Source organism: Schistocerca americana, chromosome 2, assembly GCF_021461395.2.
Source record: "Schistocerca americana isolate TAMUIC-IGC-003095 chromosome 2, iqSchAmer2.1, whole genome shotgun sequence".
Taxonomy (NCBI): Eukaryota; Metazoa; Arthropoda; class Insecta; order Orthoptera; family Acrididae; genus Schistocerca; species Schistocerca americana.
This window is the reverse complement of record NC_060120.1, coordinates 251,341,610-251,364,788: the sequence shown is the minus strand read 5'-3', so window position 1 is coordinate 251,364,788 and position 23,179 is coordinate 251,341,610. Positions and strand designations below refer to the sequence as shown.

The 23,179-nt window shown below is 40.3% G+C and overlaps 1 protein-coding gene across 2 annotated transcripts in view; it reads right to left on the bottom strand.

The window, feature by feature from the left end:
* LOC124592508 (zinc finger CCCH domain-containing protein 13) overlaps nucleotides 1-23,179 on the bottom strand; it is an 82,912-nt gene that overhangs the window by 28,506 nt on the left and 31,227 nt on the right. For both annotated transcript variants that reach the window (XM_047131842.1, XM_047131843.1), the window contains 2 exons: nucleotides 16,197-16,293; nucleotides 1,731-1,972 (listed from right to left, as the gene is read on the bottom strand). In XM_047131842.1, coding sequence (XP_046987798.1) covers nucleotides 1,731-1,972; nucleotides 16,197-16,293 — 339 coding nt within the window. The remainder of the gene's footprint in view (nucleotides 1-1,730; nucleotides 1,973-16,196; nucleotides 16,294-23,179) is intronic.

Sequence of the window (23,179 nt, the reverse complement as noted above, 5' to 3'; positions counted from 1 at the left end):
TCTGACAAACACTTGTGAAATTAGTTTCTTCCTCCATTACAGACATCGATACGACGTTTGGAAGCCATTAAAACTTCTTGCATGTAATTCTTTTTTGATACACTGCCTCAATATACTGACACCATTTTATGAAGTCGTCTGCTGACAAAACCTTCTTCAGGAGTAGGGCTTGATACATGTCCTCAGCAACACCCTTCATGAGACGTGCAACCTTATCTTCCTCCTTCATTCTAGGAGCCATCTCCAAGACTTTTTGAATGTAGGATGCTGTAATTTCACCTGGGCACTGTGCCCTGCACTTTAATTTATCTTCAGCCTTGCACTTCTGTCGTGTGTCGCCGAAATACTTGCGCAGTTCCGCCTGGAATACTTCCCAGCTTGTGAACTTCTCCTCGTCCTCATACGATTGCTTGGCAGTGCCCTCCAAGTAGAAAAATACGTTAGCCAAACACACGGTGTCATCCCATTTGTTAATTTGGCTATATGCCGCTCATATACCTTCAGCCACTTGTTTGGATCTTGGCCATTGTCACCAGAGAACCCGGAAAGATGTCTCAGTTGGTGGCACACAGTTGCTGTCATCGTAACGCCCTCTTCTTCTTCTGTCTCCGATAGATTGCGATCTGTTGAATATGGCTCGAACTCAGGTTTCTCGCCACGTAAACGGCGGCTCTGTCGTGCCCTAATGGGAGCCATTGTGTCGTCGATAATGTTCGCTATCACAATTTCCAATACCCAGCACCTCCATCAGAATAATGTCACGTAGAAGAAGGTGTAATTAGATGAATGACGAACACTAACTTCACTTACCGAAGGTTTTTCAGTACTTGCACATGAAAGAGCAAGGAGTAATCTGCCTCCAGCCGGAACACATACAGTATATATAGAGCTACAGAACATTCCAGTACAATGATTCTTGACATTTGTGGATACTTCGAGAGTGTACTCGGACCGCATACAGAAATTAAAACTGTACAGTCCAGATGAGTTTTGAACTCACGACCCTCCATGCAACAGTGTAGTATCATAACCACTAGACCGCAGAGCTATTCAGCTCTGTGACAATGGCATCTTAACACCAATTAAAAATTTCAATGATATGTCATAAACAGAAATTATAGAAGTTGCCATCCCCACAGTTGGTACTTTTCATACCCGAAAAACTGTTCTCTCTCTCTCTCTCTCTCTCTCTCTTTTGAGGGGGGTTCTCAGTAACACCCATGAATAAATGGTGCTTTTATAAACTGCCTAAGGTCCAACCTAGACCACACCTAATGCAAATGAAGCCAACTGATTTGCTCAATTTTCCTGAGCTGGAGGAAGTGTGTAATGTCGAAATTTTGATTCTGTACTGTAGGATAGTGCTCATTCCTGTGACAGGTGTACGAATGGTTGCTACGCCAAAACATTTTACCCCTTATCTCTGTTATCAATAGAACCCCCATATATTAGTCCCTGAAAAATGGCAGTTTTGCATGCAGCTTTTTGGAACATACTGATATCATGCACGGGTTTATGGTAGCAAACAGTGTACCTGGGACACAGAACTTAAAATATTTATACACAACTTTATGCAGCTATCTCATGTTTAAAAAGCTTGTATAGTGGTTATGACTGAATGAAATCTAGAACAACACTGCCTAGGTTTACAATATTGTGAACTTTTAACAAAAAAATGTAAGGAACAGCAAACTGTGTAGATCAACTAACTGCACGATATTAGTAACTACCTTTTAATTTTTCCAAATCGGCTGAAAATGATTTCAAGGTCATCATCTGTGGTCACAGGATTTAGCTTGCACACAAAAAGTACATTTTCAGGAGGGGCAACATCAACATCAGGTATGTCGCCTATGATTTCCAGTATAGTTGCCTGAGCCTTTGCTTCCCTTTCCTTTCTGATTTCCTCGATCTCTATGGCAGAACGACCCTTCGTCTCATCCAGTTCCTCATCTGGTGCAATGCGGCTATTCTGAAACAGGAGAGAGTAATATTTTTTATTTCAACAGCCAAAACCATTTCATTAGTTTAAAATAAATAAAGTGTAATGGTAAAAAGGAAATTTTCAAACACTGAGAAAATTAAAGAGGGCTATAATTTTAGGGTGTGTGTAAAATTAAAAGATCCAGTAAACAGCCATGGTAATTATGACTACAGTGAAAAATAGAAACACCGTATAAAATTAGCTCTGAAAGCAATGGCAAGTACAGAAACATCTGTTCTATGTAGCCATGTGAAGTTAATGAAGTCACAATGTATGAACACAAAGTGTGAAGTCTGTACATTAAGGTACTACCATTGTTTTTATTATACTGTTGGAGTTGCAGCTGCAGCCTTCTACGGGACTGGAAGGAAGTACACCACATCCGTGTTGTGGGCGTTCCTAAACAGAGCTTATTGTTGTTTACTGCCAGCCACTCATCCTCCCACTGACCCAAGACTCTATGAGATCAACATTGAGATTATAGCATGCAGGGGGATAGCACACTGAAACATCTGCAGATCAAGACATGCCTCCTTGACTGCTAGAACTGCCCTTTCATTCTCAGCAATCCTGATGTGCCCTGGTACCCAGCAGAAAGCCACCTCCTTCCTCAGTTGTTGTAGTGGAGGAGGGTATCCTAAATGGTATTAACTATTTTATCTGCTGGGTACAAACTTTCAACGAGTGAAGGGCACACTTAGAGAATCGGAACACACATGCAATTTAGCACCGGAAGAATGTCTCATCAGCTACAGTGCCCGCAAGATCGCAGACAATTATGCATAAAGGACAGTAAATGCTTGAGGGAGTCGGACTTGAGGAAACGATCCAGGAAAACAACAGAGCAACCAGCAGAATCCCCTATTCGACCCATCTGTAAAAACAGCTACATAGTTGGGGTGCTCAGATAACATGCCAGAATATGTTGCATTAAAAACGGAAGCAGGACTGCAATCTCTCTTGTACCCCAACAAATCTAAAATCACTCTGAGCCTCTCCAGTAATCAGGGCAGCAGGCGGTTAAAACCCTGGGTCTGGAGCTGTACTGGCTCCGCACTGAGGGACTTCATTACATGTTGCACATGGAACCCAAACAGCATTGTGGCTCATCGACAGTTTGATATAAGACAGTCCAGAGGCGGATGAGCAACAGTATGGTGTGCAGGTGAAGTCGCAGCTGCGAGAAACTTACACGCCTGACGCACCAGGAGGAGCTGTCACCAGATGGTAAGTGGCGGTTTCCCGGCTTCCGCACAGAGACTGGGCATGGGACTGGTCCTATAAGCACCTGTAGCCAGCCCGAGTCCCTCATACTGGACACCATCAATGAACTTCAAATAGGAAGGCCTCTCTGATCCATACACTGTGTAGCACCCTTAGTCCACCATAAACGCACAAAAGCCCTATAAAACTGGAGGAGACGCCCCTGTCTGCTCCCCAAGACCTGTGGCTAAGGCACTTTAAGGTATTCAGTGCCCTCACGGTTCTGGCTTTCGGGTCTCTCAGATGTGGCAACTGTGACAATTTGAAGTCAAAAATGAGGCCCAAAAATTGCACTGAAATTTAGGATGGTATCCCTCATATGCAAGGCAGGTAAATTAAAAATATGATGTGAATGATTAAAATGAACACACACACACACACACACACACACACACACACACACACACACTTATCTGCAGAAAACTGAAAACCTGTCTTTGCAGTCCACTCCTCTAACATCCGCACTGTAAGCTGCAACTGACACCATGCTGATGCAACACTGGAGAGGGAACAGAAAGCAGCAAAACTGTGCATGAATAAGGAGCACTGTACTGGACACCCTACAGTAGATGTGATACTGCTGATGGCTATGGCAAAGAGGGTAGCACTTGAAACACTACCCTCAGGGACACCTGCTCAAAACAAACTGACAATGAGTTACCCATGTGGGTCATAAAACAGCGCAGACAGGAAAAGACTGGATGAAGATGGGGAGGTGGCCACAAAAGTTCCATTGACGCAGTTGAGCAAAAATACAGTGTCGCCAAGTAGGATCATACACGAATAACATTCCAACGCAGTGATGTCTACGTAGAAAAACCTGCTGAATAGCTGCCTCTAGCAGGGCCAGGTTATCGACAGTGGACCACAACCTTCGGAATTCACACTGAGAGCGGTTAAGGAGTTGCCTGGTCTCTAACAGCCAGGTCAGATGATAGTTAACCATTCACTCCAGGTTCTTTCCTACACAGCTCGTTAAGGTGACACTCCGAGAACTACTGGGACATGTGTGGTCCTCTACTGGTTTGAGGAGAGGTATCTAAATTGCCTCTCCCCACAAGTTGGGGAAGTTACCTGTCTGCTATATAAGATTTATAACTTTCCAGGAGGATTTCTTTCGACACTGCTGGCAAACATCTAAGCATGCAGTGCCAGATCTGGTCATGACCAGGAATAGATTCACAAGTCTCAGACAGGGCTGATTCCAGCTCCCACAGGGAGAAAGGGTAGTTGTTAAGTTTCGGAATCATGGAACCAAAGTTCAATTTTCTCCTCTCTCAAGTTCCACACTAGCGACGAAACGCCGGAGCCTGGCTGGCATTTTCAAAAGTATGTGCAAAGTTCTCCACCACCATCTGAGCGATGTCTCCAGTGGCTGTCTGAAGACAGCCTCGTGTCAACTCTGCAGCTATTGGTGAACGACTGCGCTCACCAGAAATCCTCCTGATGGCTTCCCATACCTGTAGAACAAGTGGAATGGTTGATGGAGTCCAGGAATACTTACTATGATCTTTTCTTGCTCTCCTTAAGCACACGCCAAGCATTTGTTCTCATGACTCTAAAGGCTATAAGGTCGTCTGCCGTAGGGTGGCTTTTAAATTGTCAAAGAGCTGCACGCCTGTTCCGAATGGCTGAATGGCACTCACCTATCCACCAAAGCACAGGTTGCCTCGGAAGATGACCTGAGGCCTTTGGGATGGGTAAGTCAGTGGTACGATGGATCACTTGTGTGATATGGTCCACCTATTCCTGGACACTGTTGCAATGTTCTAACACAGCTAGCTGGCTGAACAGCGACCAGTTAGCCCTGCTGACCAGCCATGTCAGTAGCTTCTCTTCATGTAGTGCTCCATCAAGTAGGTGAATGCAGAGTGGAAAGTGGTCACTGGAATGGAGGTCGTCAATGACCTCCCACTGAACAGAGTCTGTGAGGGCTGGAGAAAGAGAGGCCAATGGCTGAGAACGACAAAGTAGCAGTAAAGAAGTGAGTGTGAGTACCTGTGTTTAGGATGCAAAGCTTGTGAGGCATCAAGAGGCTTTCCAAAAGTCGACCCCGAGGGCAAGTAGAGGTCGAGTTCCCAAAACATGATGGGCATTGAAGTCTCCCAGTATGAAGATCAGATGGGTAAACCATGTTAACTAATGAGGTGGTACTGAACAGAATTGGGGAGAGAAAGTTCTAGGCTTGAATGCAACAAGTAGATTTGAACACATGTCCATTGCTTTGAATAATGGAAAATCTGGGATGAAATAATGACCATATGAGAAGGATGGATTGCTAGTCACCACATAGAGGATGCACTGAGTGTGACCAGATAGGCACGATGAAAAAGGACAGCTAAATATTATTACCTATTGGACTAACCAACTCAGCACCTCCGCTACATTGTGAGTAGCAACTTTCCTTTTCATAATATTGTAACATTCCATCTTGGATTTTCCATTGTTTGATGTTGGACTAAGTACTTCATCAGACATAGACAAAACGAAAAGAAAAAACACACACATGGCGGCTGTCATCACCTGGCACTATGGCCTGACTGCAACAGTGTCTGATGTGAATGGTGATCTTTACACGGGGGTACAGAAAAGAAGTGGGGTCGGGAGAGGTAGCAGGACAGGAGTGGGGCGAGGTGATACTGCTGCCTGTGGGAGTGTGCAGTGATGTGGTGGGGACAGGATGGATGGTGACCTGCTAGGCGTAGCATCAGGAGACTGTGCTTGAAAAGGGGGAAGGGGCAGGTTGGGAGGACAGAAGCAGAGAAGGGTAAGGATTATGTAGGTGCACTTACGAGACGGAAGGCATGTCCAGTGCTGGAGTGGGAGCGTGGGAAGAGAGGGGATAGGCAGTTGGAGGATATGCATTCGTGAAGGCTGAAGTGAGGGTGGGTATAGGAATGAAGGATATGTTGCAGGGAGAGCTCTCAACACCCGGTGTTTGCGGGAAGAATCCAGAGAAACCCAGGATTGTTCCAAATTTTGCAATTCAGAATAGCTGGTGTTGGTGGAGCGAATTATGGATTCTTCCCGCAGATATCATCTATTCTGAATTGTAAAGGTTTTAACTCTCCCTGTGACATAGCGTTCATAGCAGTAACCCCTTGGCCTCCAACTTCACTTGTTCTGTCCTCCACCTGCATGTCTCCTTCCCCGCCAGTGTACCAACATTGTCCCTTCCTCTTCTCTACTTGTCCTCCCCCTCCCCCTACCAATATGACACTTGGTACACAACTATCAAGCGGGACCACACGAACATAAGAAATATATTACTGTCATGATATTTTTATGGTTTTGTGATTATTTGTGTATCTTATGGCTTGTACATTGTTTTTATTCACTTGATGTTTGGACTAGCAGCTGTACGTATAGCTGCGTGAGTACTTGTATTTGTGACTTCTGCCTGATGATGTGTAGTAATACTCAAAATTGCAATTGCAATAAATAAAAAATAAATTATTTGACAGCTGTAAGCAAAAACAACAATCAGTACAACAAAAACCAACCAAATCACCAAATTTCACTTTTTTATTCACTTAATGACTAGTTTCATGTGGTGACCCCATTTTCAAATCATCAGAAAAGATAGCCAAAAATGGTTATTTCTCAAAATTAAAAACCATGTTAAAACTGTAAGCACTATAGCTGTTTGTTTGCACATTTTTGGAAATACCGTATCTGATTATCAGTTACTATGATTTGAAAATGGACACTGGACCGAAACTAGTCACTGAGTGAATAAAAAAAGTGAAATTTGCAATTTTGCTTGGTTTTCTGTTGTACTGATTAACTGAAGTTCCTAACCTACAATAATTACAGCATGCTGGAAATTTGCACAGATGATTGTACATGCTACCAGCCAGTCAAGGAATATTTTAGGGAATTGGTTTAAAAAGAACTGTTTCACAGGTTTTTTACAAGTTATCTCACAGAACAACTTCCACTGTGCCTATGTGACACAAGCTGCCTGCCTTTCAGAACCGAGGCAGTTCTGTTCAGTTACAGCTGCTGACAATAGAAGCCTTGAGCCCTCTGCTGAAACTGCTAGCAAGTTCATGCCATAGGTTTTAGCCAATGGCGTGTGTGGACTCTGCAGTGCAGAACACAGTTGCTTTGCTCTCTCATGATCCAGACCTCAAGCAGAAGAGACGTCTTTCTTATAAGGCAGAGCCTCTGGCTCTGCATTCCATGACCAGCCACCAACATGTTAACATGAACTACCTCCCCTTCCACTGTCTACTTATTGAGTGTTCGACCTCCTAGACTGGCCTAAAAGTTGTAACTTTTGACCCTAGGTGCCTTGTATACCGTACACTGAAATATATTTTCTTTATTTTACCTAATTTCCTGTTCTGTCATTTAACAGCTGCCCTGGATGCCAGCTTACAGGTCCTGACTGCTTGACCTCCTGTGCACTGTTCTCGTAAAGAGAATCCAACAATCTCCCCCACCACGTATACAACAATGTTTAAAAATTACATGAAGGCTGTGGACCCATATAGCAACAAATCTCAGCCTGTGTGTATAATACCATGTAATTACAGCAATCTTTACTATGTGGGTGTAGAAATCAGTATACTGACATATTTCACCTGATAATGTCCTACAGGATGATATTTTGGGGTAGTCCTCATTTACACTAAAGTACTCATTGTGCATAAGAAAGCATTAGAATTAAGGAATGGGATCCACAAATGTACCTCTTGCATGCAGCTGTTTAAGCAATTGACAGCATTAGCTAGTCTCACAGTACATGCGTTCACTGACTAAATATACGAGGTTGCCCAGGAAGTAATGTGATTTGCAACGTAAATATAATTAAATTTATAAGATGTATTTTCATTTTCACTGTAATGACAAAGGACACATAGAAAAATGAAACTAACAAACATGCAGAGCTTCAAAGACACCATGAAAGAATAGTACCAGGAGAAAAAAAAACACAAATTGGCAGAAACATTACAAAAGTGGTTAAAACTAACACAAACTGGCAAAAAGAAACACAAATTGGCGAAAAATAACACAAACAGGTGAAAAATAACAAAGAAACTGGTAAAAAATAACAAAGAAATTGGTAAAAAATAACAAAGAAACTGGCAGAAAAATAATACAAACATTGGAAGAAACACCACCAACACTGGTAAAAGATAACACAAAAATTCAGTCACACAGTTAACTGATTTTTCCTGCCTCTAGTATTGACATACCTTGAATAGAATGACGCTTCCACGTCAACCACCACTGATTCCAGACATGTCGTGAAACAAGACGCTCACTTTTTTCACATGACTTCCTGAAAGCCATGGATCACAGCTAATGTTTATTAACGAGACTGTTAATTACGTGAGGGGTACCAAACTATTGAGGATTTCTGTGCTGTGAGAATGCAGCATATAATTTTTGATGAATAGGCATTTACAAATGTAGAATTAACTTAAGGTGTACCCCAGAGAAGTGGGGTGGGTTCTTTGCTGTCCATGTTGTATATTAACAACAATATCAATAGTAACCTCATACTTTTTTTTACAGATGCTGCAATCATCTATACAGACCGATCTACATAAGATTTCAAAGTGATGGCAACTTGTTACATGTCCACAAATGTAAAAGCAGGCACTTCATGGAATGCAAAAATGGAACGTATTTTGACTGCAATGTTAATAAGTCACAACTGGAATCACTCAACTAATACAAGCCCCCTGGCATAATAATATCGAAGGACATAACATCAAGTGATAACATAAGCTTGACAGTAGGTAAAGTAGGTGGCAGACTCAGTTCATTGGTAGGATACTGCGAAAATGCAGTCAGTGTACAAAGGAAACTGCTTACAAACCACAATGTATACAAAGAATGGCAGCACATATGATGACAGGCTTGTTTAACTCATGTGAGAAGGCTGAGACAGTGCTGTGAAGCACGAGCTCGCAGGCACTTGACAATGGGCATCAACTGCACCATGAAAGGCTACTTACAGTGGTTCAAGAACCAACATTAAGTGAGGATTCCAGGAATAGACTGCAGCCTCCAACTTATCACTTCCACTGCGATTGTGAAGATGAGATTACAGTTATTATGAAGCCATTTAAGCAGTTGTTCATGTGTTCCTTATCTGAATGGAATGGGAAGGAACCCTAATATATGACACAATGGGAAGTGCCCTCAGCTATGAGCTTCACTACGTTTGTCAGAGTATGGCTGCATTTTTTGAAGCACATGTTGTACAGTAAGTTCCCTAAGTTCCCACCTGCCAAGTTTTGAGGAACAGGAATGGGAGGGAGGGAGGGAGGGAGGGAGGGAGGGAGGTGGAGGGAGGTGGGGGGGAGAGGGAGGTGGGGGGGGGAGGGGGAGAGGGAGGGAGGGAGAGAGAGAGAGAGAGAGAGAGAGAGAGAGAGAGAGAGAGAGAGGTACTGAAGTCCTGGCTGTTGTCTTCTACAGTATGCTCTACAAAAGGCTAATGTGTTAACTTGGGAACTATCACATGTTTTACTTATATTGCTGGTTTCAGCTGCAATCTACAGCCATATTCTGACCAAGTGTTGCAGCATGATAAGCATTGTAATACAGGAAACAGAATCATCACATTGATCTTCAATATAACAAGAATGATGCATTTCACAAACGTTACTATGTACCACGTCTGTACTTTCTGGAAGACAACACCATGAAGTATCCTATTGCAGGCTATTTATTTGTAGAGCATAATGCACAACATGTCAGTCAAGACTTCAGTGCCTAGCATATACATTAGTTACATATATTTCCCTCCTCTCTTTTCACTTTTCCCTCCATATGCTTCTCCTTGGACTGTATATGATGTGTTTACTCTTATCTCTGGCTAGCCTGCTATCCTCTCTGGACTTCTCAGATTTCGAATCTCCACTGATACCAACAACAAAATCTAATACTGTCTTGGTTAATCTGCCTTATCATTAGCACTCACTGTAGTACATTTTCCACTCTGTCCCTTGAAAGTAGTCCCCTCCAGAGGCATACAACACGCCCAACATTTTCTCAATTTTTGCAAAGCCTCCTGGAATGCATTTTCTGGGACTGTGCATTTTTTCCCATTAGGAATTTTGTGCACCATGGCCACACAACAAGTATTGCAAACAAGGGAAACCCAAGCACTCTTTTTTGGAAGTTGTTCATGGGCTGACTGGCTCCCCAAGTTATAAGGTGAAACATCCCTAAATCTCCCAGGAACACGTAAATGTAGCTTTGGGTGAATGCTTATATGGGTCCACGACAGTTGCTCCTAATATGAGAATATTTTCCATACAGTTGGCTGTACACATTTCTTTTGGTAACTTGGTCTTCCATTATATTCCTAATGTTTCGAAACATCAAACTATGTTACAACATTTTTCATAATGTAAATTTCTTAGTGTAAAAAGTTGATATTAACATCATGAAAACCGCACAGTATCAATACATCTAATGGTCAGCATCTGCAAGTAAATATATTACAACAGCTTGTACATAATATAAACACTGGTTTACTGAAAGAATAAAATGTCTTGCATCTACAATTTTTCCACACTAGCATGTAGATGATTTACGAAATGACATTGAAACAGATGTGTTTGGATTCAATATGCCAGCGAGCATAGTTGTATGATCTTGCTTTGTCTCTCGGTTCCAGGTGCACAAGATATTTTAATAAGAAATGTATGTACTTTAAATGTCTGCTACAGTTTTACTGGTATCATGGTTTCAACACATATTTCTAGGAAAGATGATTCTATTGGTACATAAGCAATTTGGAATAGTTTGTAATTCCATTCAACAATCTAGTTATCACTAGTTGTGGTCATATTATCTTGCACTATGTTTTTATGGCAATACATTTTAACTCTATGATTCTGTACTTTATTTAATATAAATCTCTGTACAACCTATTGTCCCTATTGTCTCCTACTGCGCAAATAAATACTCTGCATCATAAATCTATTCAATAAAAAAGAATGCTGATGACAACCATTATAAACATGGAGCTGAGCTTAGCTGTTTAGGTTTTCATAAGCAGCTTACTCAATTTGAATCATATCTGCTAGTTGGCAAGTTCTTGACTATTAACACCTACGTTTGAAATTATGTTTGGTGCATGACTATATGAGTGAGCTGGACTTCATCTTGGTATGTATCGTACCTTGTGAAACTCAATGTTCTCTACTGTAAATTGACATACATGTTTGTGAATTGAACATTTAGGTTTGACTTCACGTGTTTTTATTTTATTTTAGCAATGAGGATGATTACTCTGTGATTGAAATCAATACGCAATAACAAAAAATGGTTTCAAATTTATACGACCAATGCTGAAGTTTCTCTTGTTTGGAATAGGTCTCTTATTATAGTGTTGTTTAGGAACAATGTACTTTCAACACGATTTTAAGTTTGGGAAACAGGGAAAAGTCTGCTGGGATTAGGTCCGGTGAATAGCGACAGGGTGTATGGGGCCCAAAAGGAGTCTGATATTTCGCCAGAGAGCTAGTGCACTGTAACGATACGATATATGAGTCCAGTTTTCCCACAATTCCAGAAATGGAACTATCACCACCCCCTTGATATTCGGCCAACTTGTGTGCCTTTTTTTTAGTTCAAAATGCTTAAACCACCCAAAGCACTGTGTGTGTGACTTACACAAGCCTCACTGTGCACCTGAATACGCAAACAAACTGCCTCTGTAAGAATTTTGCCTCGCTTGTATCATAATTTAAAATACACATATTGTACAAGCTCTTACACTGTCACTAATCCAATGATCACTTCAGCGACTGCAACTCGGCAACTAACAGTTGAGTTAAACAGACGTAATGGCAGTTTGTTGTGTAAACTGACACTAGATGCATTCAGGAGCTGCAGCATGCTGATTCAGTTGGTTGGTGCACTGTTTCAAACGTTCGGTCTTTCTTTGAAAACATCTCATATTTCCATAATATCAAATGAAACTGATGTTGCACATAACTGAAGGCAGTAAAATCTTTCTCATTTTCACTTAATTCCTACCAGCCATTCAGAAGACAGGATGGATCTGTCCGCTAACTCTCTCTTGCATTGACCACTGGTAAGAACAGCATTGTTAACTAATGTAAACATGCGCTTCATTTTGTGGCTCATTCTTTATTTTCTGTTCATCTGATGACTGAAGGTGCAACAGTGCTTAAAGTAGGACCCATAGAACATATCTGCACTGGTATTATTTTTCAGAGAATTTCGAAGTGCATAACCAGACATAAAATTGACCATAGAATAATTGAAATCTCCAGTAACACTTGATACCATAATAATACATCTGAGTATTGAACAGAAGTCAATTTTGCACCACACCACAAGCCTGCACAATTTTTAACAGACAAGGAAATAAACTCATCCTACTGGCTTTTTACAAAAACTATGTACAAATACTTGCCGCATACTTATGAGGGTGGTTTGTTAAATCTAACAAAAAATGCAATAAAAATGTTTGTTTTGAAACAACTCACCTTCCTTCTCAATGTAGTCTCCTTGGAGGGTATACGAGGGGGGAACCAAAAATAACCAGAATTTCTTTCTAGAAAGCACGTACTTTATTGTTTTAAAATACAACCTTAATCTCCTTCGAAGTATCTCCATTAGCATTAATACACTTGTCAAACGTTCATTCCAGTGTTCGAAGCTCCTTTTGAATTCGTCCTCTTTGATACCTGTTAGCACTTTAATGACATTGCGTTTTACGTCTTCCACATCCGCAAAACGCTTCCCTCTCAAGTCTCTTTTCATCCTCAGGAATAGGAGGAAGTCCAAGGGTGCTAAATCCGGCAAATAGGGTGCGTGGGTCAAGGTAGTCGTCTTCGTTGAGGTCAAAAACTGGCGAATGCTGAGAGCCGTGTGCGCAGGAGCGTTGTCGTGATGCAGAAACCACACGACAGAATCCCACAAAGCCAGAGGTTTCCGCGACAAACTTCGGCGAAGCCGCTTCATAACCTCTAAATAGAATTGTTTGTTTACTTCTGGTTTTCAGAGACAAATTCAGAGTGTACGATTACTTTGATGGAAAAAAAATCGTTTTCACATTCGATTTCACTTGTTGAGCTTTTTTTGGTCAAGATGAGCCAGCTGACTTCCATTGTGATGACTGTTGTTTACTTTCTGGATCGTACCAATAGTACCATGACTCATCACCTGTAATGATTTTGTTGAAAAAATGTGGATCATCTCTGAACGCATCCTTCATTTCGAGACAGGCTTGAACACGACGATCCCTTTGATCTCCGGTAAGAACGGAACGAAGTTTGCTGCCACTCTTCGCATCCCCAAATCGATGGTCAAGATGCGCTGAATTGAGCTCCAGGACAACCCGGACAAGTTCTCAAGTTGGTTGATTGTCCTGCGTCAATCTTCACTGATGAGATCACGGGTTTTGTCGATGTTGTCTTCGCTTCGAGCAGTTGAAGGTCGACCAGAAAGGGGCTGATCTTCAACCACCATTTCTCCCTTTTTAAACCGAGAAAACCATTCGTACACTTGCGTTTTACTAAGAGCATGGTCTTTGTAGGCTGTCTGAATCATCGCAACAGTTTCTGCTGCGTTCTTGCCGAGCAAGAAACAAAACTTCACTGCCACAGGTTGTTCGTAAGAACTAGCCATTTCCTTGTGTCACGTCTGCACTTTACACACAGTCAAAGAGCTGCCAAAAAACCACACTTCTCACTGTTGAGTGACGCCGCGTGGCAGAGCTCTTACTACAGCCCTCTGGCGGCGCAACCTGCTACTACAAGTACACAATGTGCAGCATTATGATTCCGGTTACTTTTGGGTCCCCCCTCGTATACTTGGCTCAGCGATCCTCCAGCGTTTTCATCCCACCAGAAAAACAGGTTCTATCAAACTCTGCAGAATATTTATTGACTGCAATTATCACTTCCCTATTCGATGAAAATTTCTTTGCAGCAAGCCAAAGTTTTAAGTTAGGGAACAGGAATAAGACACTTGTGGTTAAATCTGGTGAACTGGGTGGATGAGGAACCAATTCAAAGCCTAATCCGTGCACTTTTGCCATTTCTATCACTGATGTGTGCATTATCCTTGTGAAAGAGCCTCTTTTTTGTGTGCTAACCCAGGTCTTTTTTTCAGCAACACTAGTTTCAAATGCTCCAAACAATGAAACGTGATAGGGTCCAGTATGGTTCTGCCTTTTTCCACATAATCTCTGAGGATTAATCCTTGGGGATCTCAAAACACCTTACCACCTGATAAAATGGCCTTTGCCTTCTTCAGTGCATTTTCAGCAGCCTTTCTCCCTTGTTTTGATGGGATTACAGAAGTGTCCGATTCCACCCATCTGCTTTGACCCATGATGTCATTAATATGGCAGAAATGGGTATTCTAAGCATCTCCAATATGGCGTCTATGATGTCAATACATACACACAGCAACAAACATGAAAATACATATAAATAAGACAATAACATCTCCCTCCAAAAATACGATCAAACTAACGGGAGAATTGCAGGAAATTGGGGGTTTTACGACGAGGACAAGCTAAATACAACACGGGGGGAGGGAGGAGGGGGGAGGGGGGGACAACACCACCACCATGATCCCAGAAAACACACACACACACACACACACACACACACACACACACACAATAATAATACAAAATCTACAGTTATCGGACACTTTCCTTGACTTATACAGGTCAACCACAGCTGGCGATACCAAAACACCAACAGCAAAAACTACGAAAATTGGAATCAGACATTTCCCTTGACCACAGCTGACGATACCAAAACACCAATACCCACATTTAAAACTATGAACATTGGAATCGGTCATTGCCCTTGACCTATATAGATCAACCACAACTATTGATATGAAAAAACCAACGCCTACAACTACGAAAAACAAAACCACAACACCTCAAAAATTAAAAAGGCAAACATCACTACGTAAATTAAAACACATTCAATAAACAATAAATACACAAAACATTACAACTTGAAAAAAATAGACAAAAAAATATTTACTTACACACACACACACACACACACACACACACACACACACAGGGCGCCATCAAACACAATAAGACAACATCTACAAAAACAAAAAAACTCAAACTCTGTGCCTTAATGACATCACACACCATGGCACCCTTACATCATGGGTCAAAGCAGACTGCCATTTTGCCTCGGATGTCTGATAACAGATCAAGCTTTCGTAGACAGTCATAAATCAGCATAACAAAGTCTTGCGGACTGCAATTAAACAACAGCAGACATTGTTTTGAAATGCAGTAATAGATGTGCTTTTGGTTGACGGTGAGCAACTGCAGCACCCACCACTCACACAGCTTCTTCATAGCCAATTATCGGTGCAGGATATTATGTACTCGCTCAGCTGAAATGCCCACAGTCTCAGCAATCTCATAAATTTTTATTCAATGGTCTCGCATTAACATATCACAGATTTTGTCAATGATTTCTTTTGTGGTGATCTCAATTGGACAGCTGGAGCAAGCTTCACCTTCTGGGCACGTCCGACCATGTTTAAATTCATTAATCCAAAAGTAAATGGTCTTCAATGATAGTGCAGAGTCCATGTGAACTTCACCCAATTCTGTTTTGAGTTTGCTGGCAGTCCAAACCATCCAATGAAAATGTTTAATAACAGCACGAAACAGGATTTTCTTCACTTTCAATCACAGTAGAAACACTGACAGCTGTTGACAATGAACTGTATGCTGTAAGTTGTTGAATGTCCTCTTCACGCAATGAGAACATCCCTTAGAAATGCATCTATCTACAAGACGATTTTTATATACAGGAAACAACTGTGACAAAATCATTAATGTATTACATTATTGACACTTCATAATAATTTCAGGAGCATATACAAAGAAAATTCTGATAAAATGAAACAATTATGGGAAAATATGGAACTAAAGTTACCAAGGAGCACTAACCTGTAGATTTTCCTTAGTTGGCAGAGGAGAAGAATCGGGCACAATTAGTCCCGGAGGATCATCATATGGATCTTCTAAAATAACAGTATGAGTGATCCTAAAAAAGAAGACATATTTCAACCTTACATACAGTATAGTATCACTCATTATGAAATATTTTCCACTCTAGTCTGTTCATTTGTATAAATGCAGCCATTATACAAATTGTGCTTGTCTTTCACAACTAATACAGAACTGTCTGCACAAAAATTTGACTACACAATAAGTGATCAATTCATCTGGAAAAATAAGAGGATAATAAGGACTGTTGTTCAGAATAAGCAACAGATCACGGGATGTAGGTTCATATTAATGTTTGCACTAGTCAAACTTCATGCAAAGTCTTTCCAATTTTATACTCAATCAATATGCACTTTCATGGTGAAAGCATTACTACACTCTGCAAATTGAGAAATATTTTCTGTTGCTACACATTAAGTTAAGTGCTGCTCTATGTTATTCATATAAAGTTGGTGAAAAATGGGTAACTCCGCTTCGACACAATTGAAAGTAATTTCGGAATAATGATAGTGCCTTAGTGGAGAGCCATTCCACCAAAAGTAAAACCAAATTCACAAAAAATTAAATCCTTGATTATTGTATGTAAATTTGTTGGAGCAAAGTTCAAGATGCCTACATTGTATAAAAACACACATGAAAACACAGTAATTTCTACATCTACATCTACATCCATACTCCGCAAGCCACCTGAGGGTGTGTGGCGGAGGGTATCCTGAGTACCTCTATCGGTTCTCCCTTCTATTCCAGTCTCTTATTGTTTGTGGAAAGAAGGATTGTCTGTATGCTTCTGTGTGGGCTCTAATCTCTCTGATTTTATCCTCATGGTCTCTTCGCAAGATATACGTAGGAGGGAGCAATATACTGCTTGACTCTTCGGTGAAGGTATGTTCTCGAAACTTTAACAAAAGCCCAAACCGAGCTACTGAGCATCTCTCCTGCAGAGTCTTCCACTGGAGTTTATCTATCATCTCCATAACACTTTCGTGATTACTAAATGATCCCGTAATGAAGCGCGCTGCTCTCCGTTGGATCTTCTCTATCTCTTCTACCAACCCTATCTGGTATGGATCCCACACCGCTGAGCAGTATTCAAGCAGTGGGCGAACAAGCGTACTGTAACCTACTTCCTTTGTTTTCGGATTGCATTTCCTTATGATTCTTCCAATGAATCTCAGTCTGGCATCTGCTTTACCGACAATCAACTTTATATGATCATTCCATTTTAAATCACTCCTAGTGCATACTCCCAGATAATTTATGGAATTAACTGCTTCCAGTTGCTGACCTGCTATTTTGTAGCTAAATGATACGGGATCTATCTTTCTATGTATTCGCAGCACATTACACTTGTCTACATTGAGATTCAATTGCCATTCCCTGCACCATGCGTCAATTAGCTGCAGATCCTCCTGCATTTCAGTACAATTTTCCACTGTTACAAACTCTCGATACACCACAGCATCATCTGCAAAAAGCCCCAGTGAACTTCCGATGTCATCCACCAGGTCATTTATGTATATTGTGAACAGCAACGGTCCCCTGCGGCACACCTGAAATCACTCTTACTTCGGAAGACTTCTCTCCATTGAGAATAACATGCTGCGTTCTGTTATCTAGGATCTCCTCAATCCAATCACACAATTGGTCTGATAGTCCATATGCTCTTACTTTGTTCAGGATTAGCAAATGAGTGGTTTCAGTCTTACATGAAAAACAAGGTGCAGAAGGTAGGGAGGGTACACCCATCTGCTGTAGATAATTTTTTTAGTAAAACCACTATCAGTCAAGAAAGATACAAATAAAATTTATCTGTAAATGTGGATATGAATCTAGGTATCTGTTGGTAGGATAGCAAACTATTGAACAAAAGTTTCAGAAGGTAAGGAATGATTAATTTGCTGTGTGTATTTGATAAATTCTTTAGTATTTCTATTACTAATATGTAAAATTCAACTGTTGTGCCATCATAACTTTTAATGTAACCAAAAACTGTACTGTTTTATTGTCCCATTCGGTCACAGTAAAATATTAATGTTTATGTTATGTAAAAAAGTACTAATGATATATTCAGTGCAATATATTTTATCAGTAAGAAATACCATGGAAAATCAAATCATATCTCTTATTAGTCATCCCACTGTGTCACAGCTTAAAAAGACTTGTTTGAAGACACTGAAAAATGCTAATTATTCTCTAATTTTAATGAAATTCTAGTTGGCTAGTTATTCCCTAATTATAATGAATTTCTAGTTATTTTTTACAAACTTAAAAAAACTTTCTGAAAAGAGGGAGAGAATCAAATTCTTATATACTTAGTAAAGATTGATATTTACTAGGTTGTTTGTTTTTCTTAATATTTCTTCAAGTATAAATAGTCCTGGTGTGATTGAAGTATTCTTTACGCTAAGCATAATAAATAATGAAGTTCAGGGAAAGCCAGTGTTGATGGATTGGTGGTGAACTTGAATGGTATGGCATGTGGTTTTGGCTGGAAAATATAAAATATCAGGTGAGAAATGCAGTGTCATTTTATATAGTTGGGAAAGAAAGAAAGAAAGAAAGAGAGAGAGAGAGAGAGAGAGAGAGAGAGAGAGAGAGAGTTGTCGTAAGGATCAAGTTGAACAGTCTTAAGTTTTTACTTCAAGCAGTTATTCATTACATCCATGAAATACATGACACTCACTCTGTTCACTACGTGGAAGCTCTGTCCCCGTGCACAATAATTTATGATGAACATTCTATCATCAAAAATGCTTTTGAATTTATTTCAGGGAAATTTGCAACAGTTATTTCTAAGCACACACTAAATAATGAAATTAATAATCAAATAGGTGAGAAAAAATTGATAAACATGCAACCAAAACTTCAATTAAGCACTTCATTGGACGAATCATAACAGTAGATAATGACTAACAAGAAGCGACCTTCTTGAAGAGGGGGGGGAGGGGGATTACTGGATGTCAGCTTCACCCTGTAATGGAAAGATGTCAGGAAGCCAATACAGAAATTATAAAACATAAAGTCAGCACATTTAGATAAAGTTCAAGTCTCTGTTCCGAAGGCATGCACAGAGAACATACAAGTCCCATTAAGAAACAAAATAAACAATTTCTTTAGTTCAGCTATTTCTCCAGAATACGCAAACCTATGTGACCTGTAAAAAATCAAAACATCACTCCGGATTAGGCCTTAGACCTGTTCCAGCTGGGGGATTACTCCCTACAATGCAGTACAAGGAGTGATCTATGATCATGTGACATGTGATCAGCATGCTGCCAATTCCTCCAACTGTTATTACCAGTTGATGAATCCAGATGATCTCCATGCTTTGTTATTCGAGTTGCTCCTCATATGACCTTACAAGGGCTGAGTAGACCCTGTACCAGACCTCCCTATCTCAGAAAAAATTGAGGAGGTAGCAAAAAAACAGGGTTCCACATTGAAGGCAGTGATGCTAACCATTTGGCTACAGAGGTGATCAACGAGTGGTACCCTTGAAAGAAAGGGAATGTGGAGAATAGTGAAAACCACAGGCCAGTTTTACTACTTCCTGCATTCTCCAAAATAACTGAATCAACCATGAAAGATAGATTAGTGAGTTATATATCAATAAATACAATCTTTATAATGAAGCATAGCTTAATTCGACTGGAATCCATATGATGCCATTGTGGCCAGTAATTGCTGAACACAGACAATGGAAAAAAGAACAGCAGATCTAGATTTCATCTATTACAATTCATCCCTAGTGCTAAAATTTACAAATCAGGAATCAGGAACAAATGTAAGATGGGTAACAATGTATTGTAAGTGGGAATGTAAGTACCACACTGTTACATACCATTTAACAACAAGTACAATTCGTCCAAAGTGTCACAGAGTACATAATATTTATTGATGTAGAAGATACTACAGTCTAACATGAACTGAAGCCATTGCTTACATGGTTGAATGGGAAGAAACCATGACGTCTGAGATTTGTGGTGTCCTCTATTGATAATAGTGAAGTTGTATAATTTTTTAAAAGTACTGAACAATGAAACCACAAGTAATGGTTAAACCATACAGAACTAATCAAAAACTGGTTTCCAAATTGGGAAAAGTACAATATGCCGTAACACAGTTCACGAAAGTGGTATTTGAAGCACTTGACAAGGATTACTCTGTTGCACGCATATTCTTAGAGTTTCAAAAGACTTTTGACACTGTTAATCATAAAATACTATTAAACAAGCTAGAAGTACTAGATGATGCAAGAGGATTAGCAAATGAGTGGTTTCAGTCTTACATGAAAAACAAGGTGCAGAAGGTAGGGAGGGTACACCCATCTGCTGTAGATAATTTTTTTTAGTAAAACCACTATCGGTCAAGAAAGATACAAATAAAAGTGTCCCTCAGGGTAGTGTAATGTGATAAATTATGTTCTTAATATACATCAATGACTTTCCAGACAGTATTATTAGGCATTATTTTCATTATTATTAATCATATGACGATTATACACCACTTCTCAAATACAAATACAATATAAAACATTATATACATAATTTACAAATTTACATACATTATAATCTGCTGTAGCCTTCAAGATGTCTGGGGTGTTTACAGGGTACAAAATAAGAGGGTACACTTCCATAATTTGTCTGACAGTCTGCCTTGGAAAGCCACAGGTGCAGTCTGGCTCATATGGATCCAGACAGAATAAGACATGAAGAAAAAGTTCACTTTGCTTATGATAACATCATTGTCACTGATACAACACCAGAACTCCTATTAGAGAAAGCAAATGAAACCCTCAAGGATATTTAAGGTCAGATGTATGTGACAAATTAACACTGAACATAAAGAAAACAAACAATACACAATTCACACTTCAGCATTAAGAGTGCAAACAATAATTTCACAATAAACATAAATGATAAATCTATTGACTGTGTAGCAAACACGAAGCTTTCAGGGATGAATACTGATTGTCAATTAACACAGACTGAACACACAAATATGCTGGTAAGAAGAATGTCATTGGTACACTTTGCTCTTTGGGTTTTGTAATTAGTCTGCTAATGCCAACATCTTGTGGTGGCATACTACTGATACATACATTCAAATCTTAGTGATGGGATTCTTTTCTAGGAATCGATGGCACAGAACATGGATATAACTTTTAAACTGCAGAACAGGGCCATAAGACTAAGAATCAGATGCAGTAGTTGGCCTCATTGCAAATAACTATTTAAAAAAGGGCATCATTACTGCACCAGGAGAGTACACCTACCAATTTGTATTGTGCATCAGGAAAAACATTACCATTTCATTAATAGTCCCATACATAATCTTGGAACAAGAGCCAGTTTGGACAACTGCCATTTACAAAGGAAAAACAAACAAACAACCGAGAACAGCATTTTCTATCAGGGAATAAAACTCTATAATAAACTACCCATGGTGATTAAGAAGGTTACTAAAATATATCCGTGTAAAAAGGCTGCCAATATATTCTTCAGAAGTAACATATACTACATAGTCAAAGACTACTTAGAGGATTCAGAGTAGTAGTTAATAATGAAAGGATATAACTAAAACACCTTATTGCATTACAACATTGTGATGCTTTTGCAAGAATTCCATGTACCAAGATCTATAGTGCATGTGTGCGCGCGCTTCTATTCTGATGTAAGCCTCTTTGGCCAGCAGCTTTGTTTGACAGCCTTTTTATTGTGGCTACCTGCGACTCAGCATGTCTGCTATATGGTGAGTAGCAACTATCCTTTGTCTTGTCATTCCCAAGTTCAGTATCTCACTCATCGGTGAGGAGGGGGGGTGGGGGGGAGGGAGGGGGTTGAGTCAGTTTTTCGAGTGGACTGAAGGGAGGACATGAAGACATGCACATAGAACAGGGACACATGTACAGGCCTACAGCCATCTTTCCAAACAGATGAATTAGTGTAGAGGCTGGAGGCCACAGAAGAAAGTACATGGTTCAGAAGTCACTAGTGGCAATAAGAGCCTTGAGTCAGCTCTCTGAATGGACTTGAGTTATTGCAAGGGGCACAGCAGAAAGTTCACAGTTCTGGAGTCACCAGCAGTTGTACCTGATGTGTGCAACAATGAAGAGAAAAACTATGTTTATAACAAAGAATATGATACAACAGGAACCAACTGAATGACAATGGAGTTCATTCCGTCCAATCCTCCTGATTTAGGTTTTCCTAAATCATTTCAGGCAAATCCCAGGATGGTTCCTTCATCAAGGCCACAGTTGACCCCATGTCCTATCCTCACAAAGCACACATATATATTCTATATGTATGTATATTTTGTAGCTATTATGATCACAAATCCATTATCACAGAAAGATGATCCCTAGATGAATAATTTATAATAATAATAATAATAATAATAATAATATAGTAACTAGGTGTACGAAGTAATTTGTGAACAAATAGGAAGAGAGACTGACAATACTTTTTTGCATTATGTTAGTTATTGGAACAATCAAACAATGGAAAATCCACGATGGGCTAATGACAACATTATGAAAAGGATAGTTGCTACTCACCATATAGCAGACATGCTGAGTCGCAGGTAGCCACAATAAAAAGGCTGTCAAACAAAGCTGCTGGCCAAAGAGGCTTACATCAGAATAGAAGCGCGCGCGCACACACACACACACACACACACACACACACACACAAAATTGCAGCTCACACATACGACCATAGTCTCTGGATGCCAAGGCTAGACTGCAAGCAGTAGTGTATGATGGGAGACACAAACTGGAGAGTGGGGTAAGGAGGAGGCTGCAGCGGTGAGGGAGAGGGATAGCAGGGTAGCAGTGGATGACGGTACACAGGTGGGGAGAGGGTACGGCAGCTAAGTGCAGTCAGGAGGTTAGACAGAGGGTGAGGGAAGGGGAGGGGGTG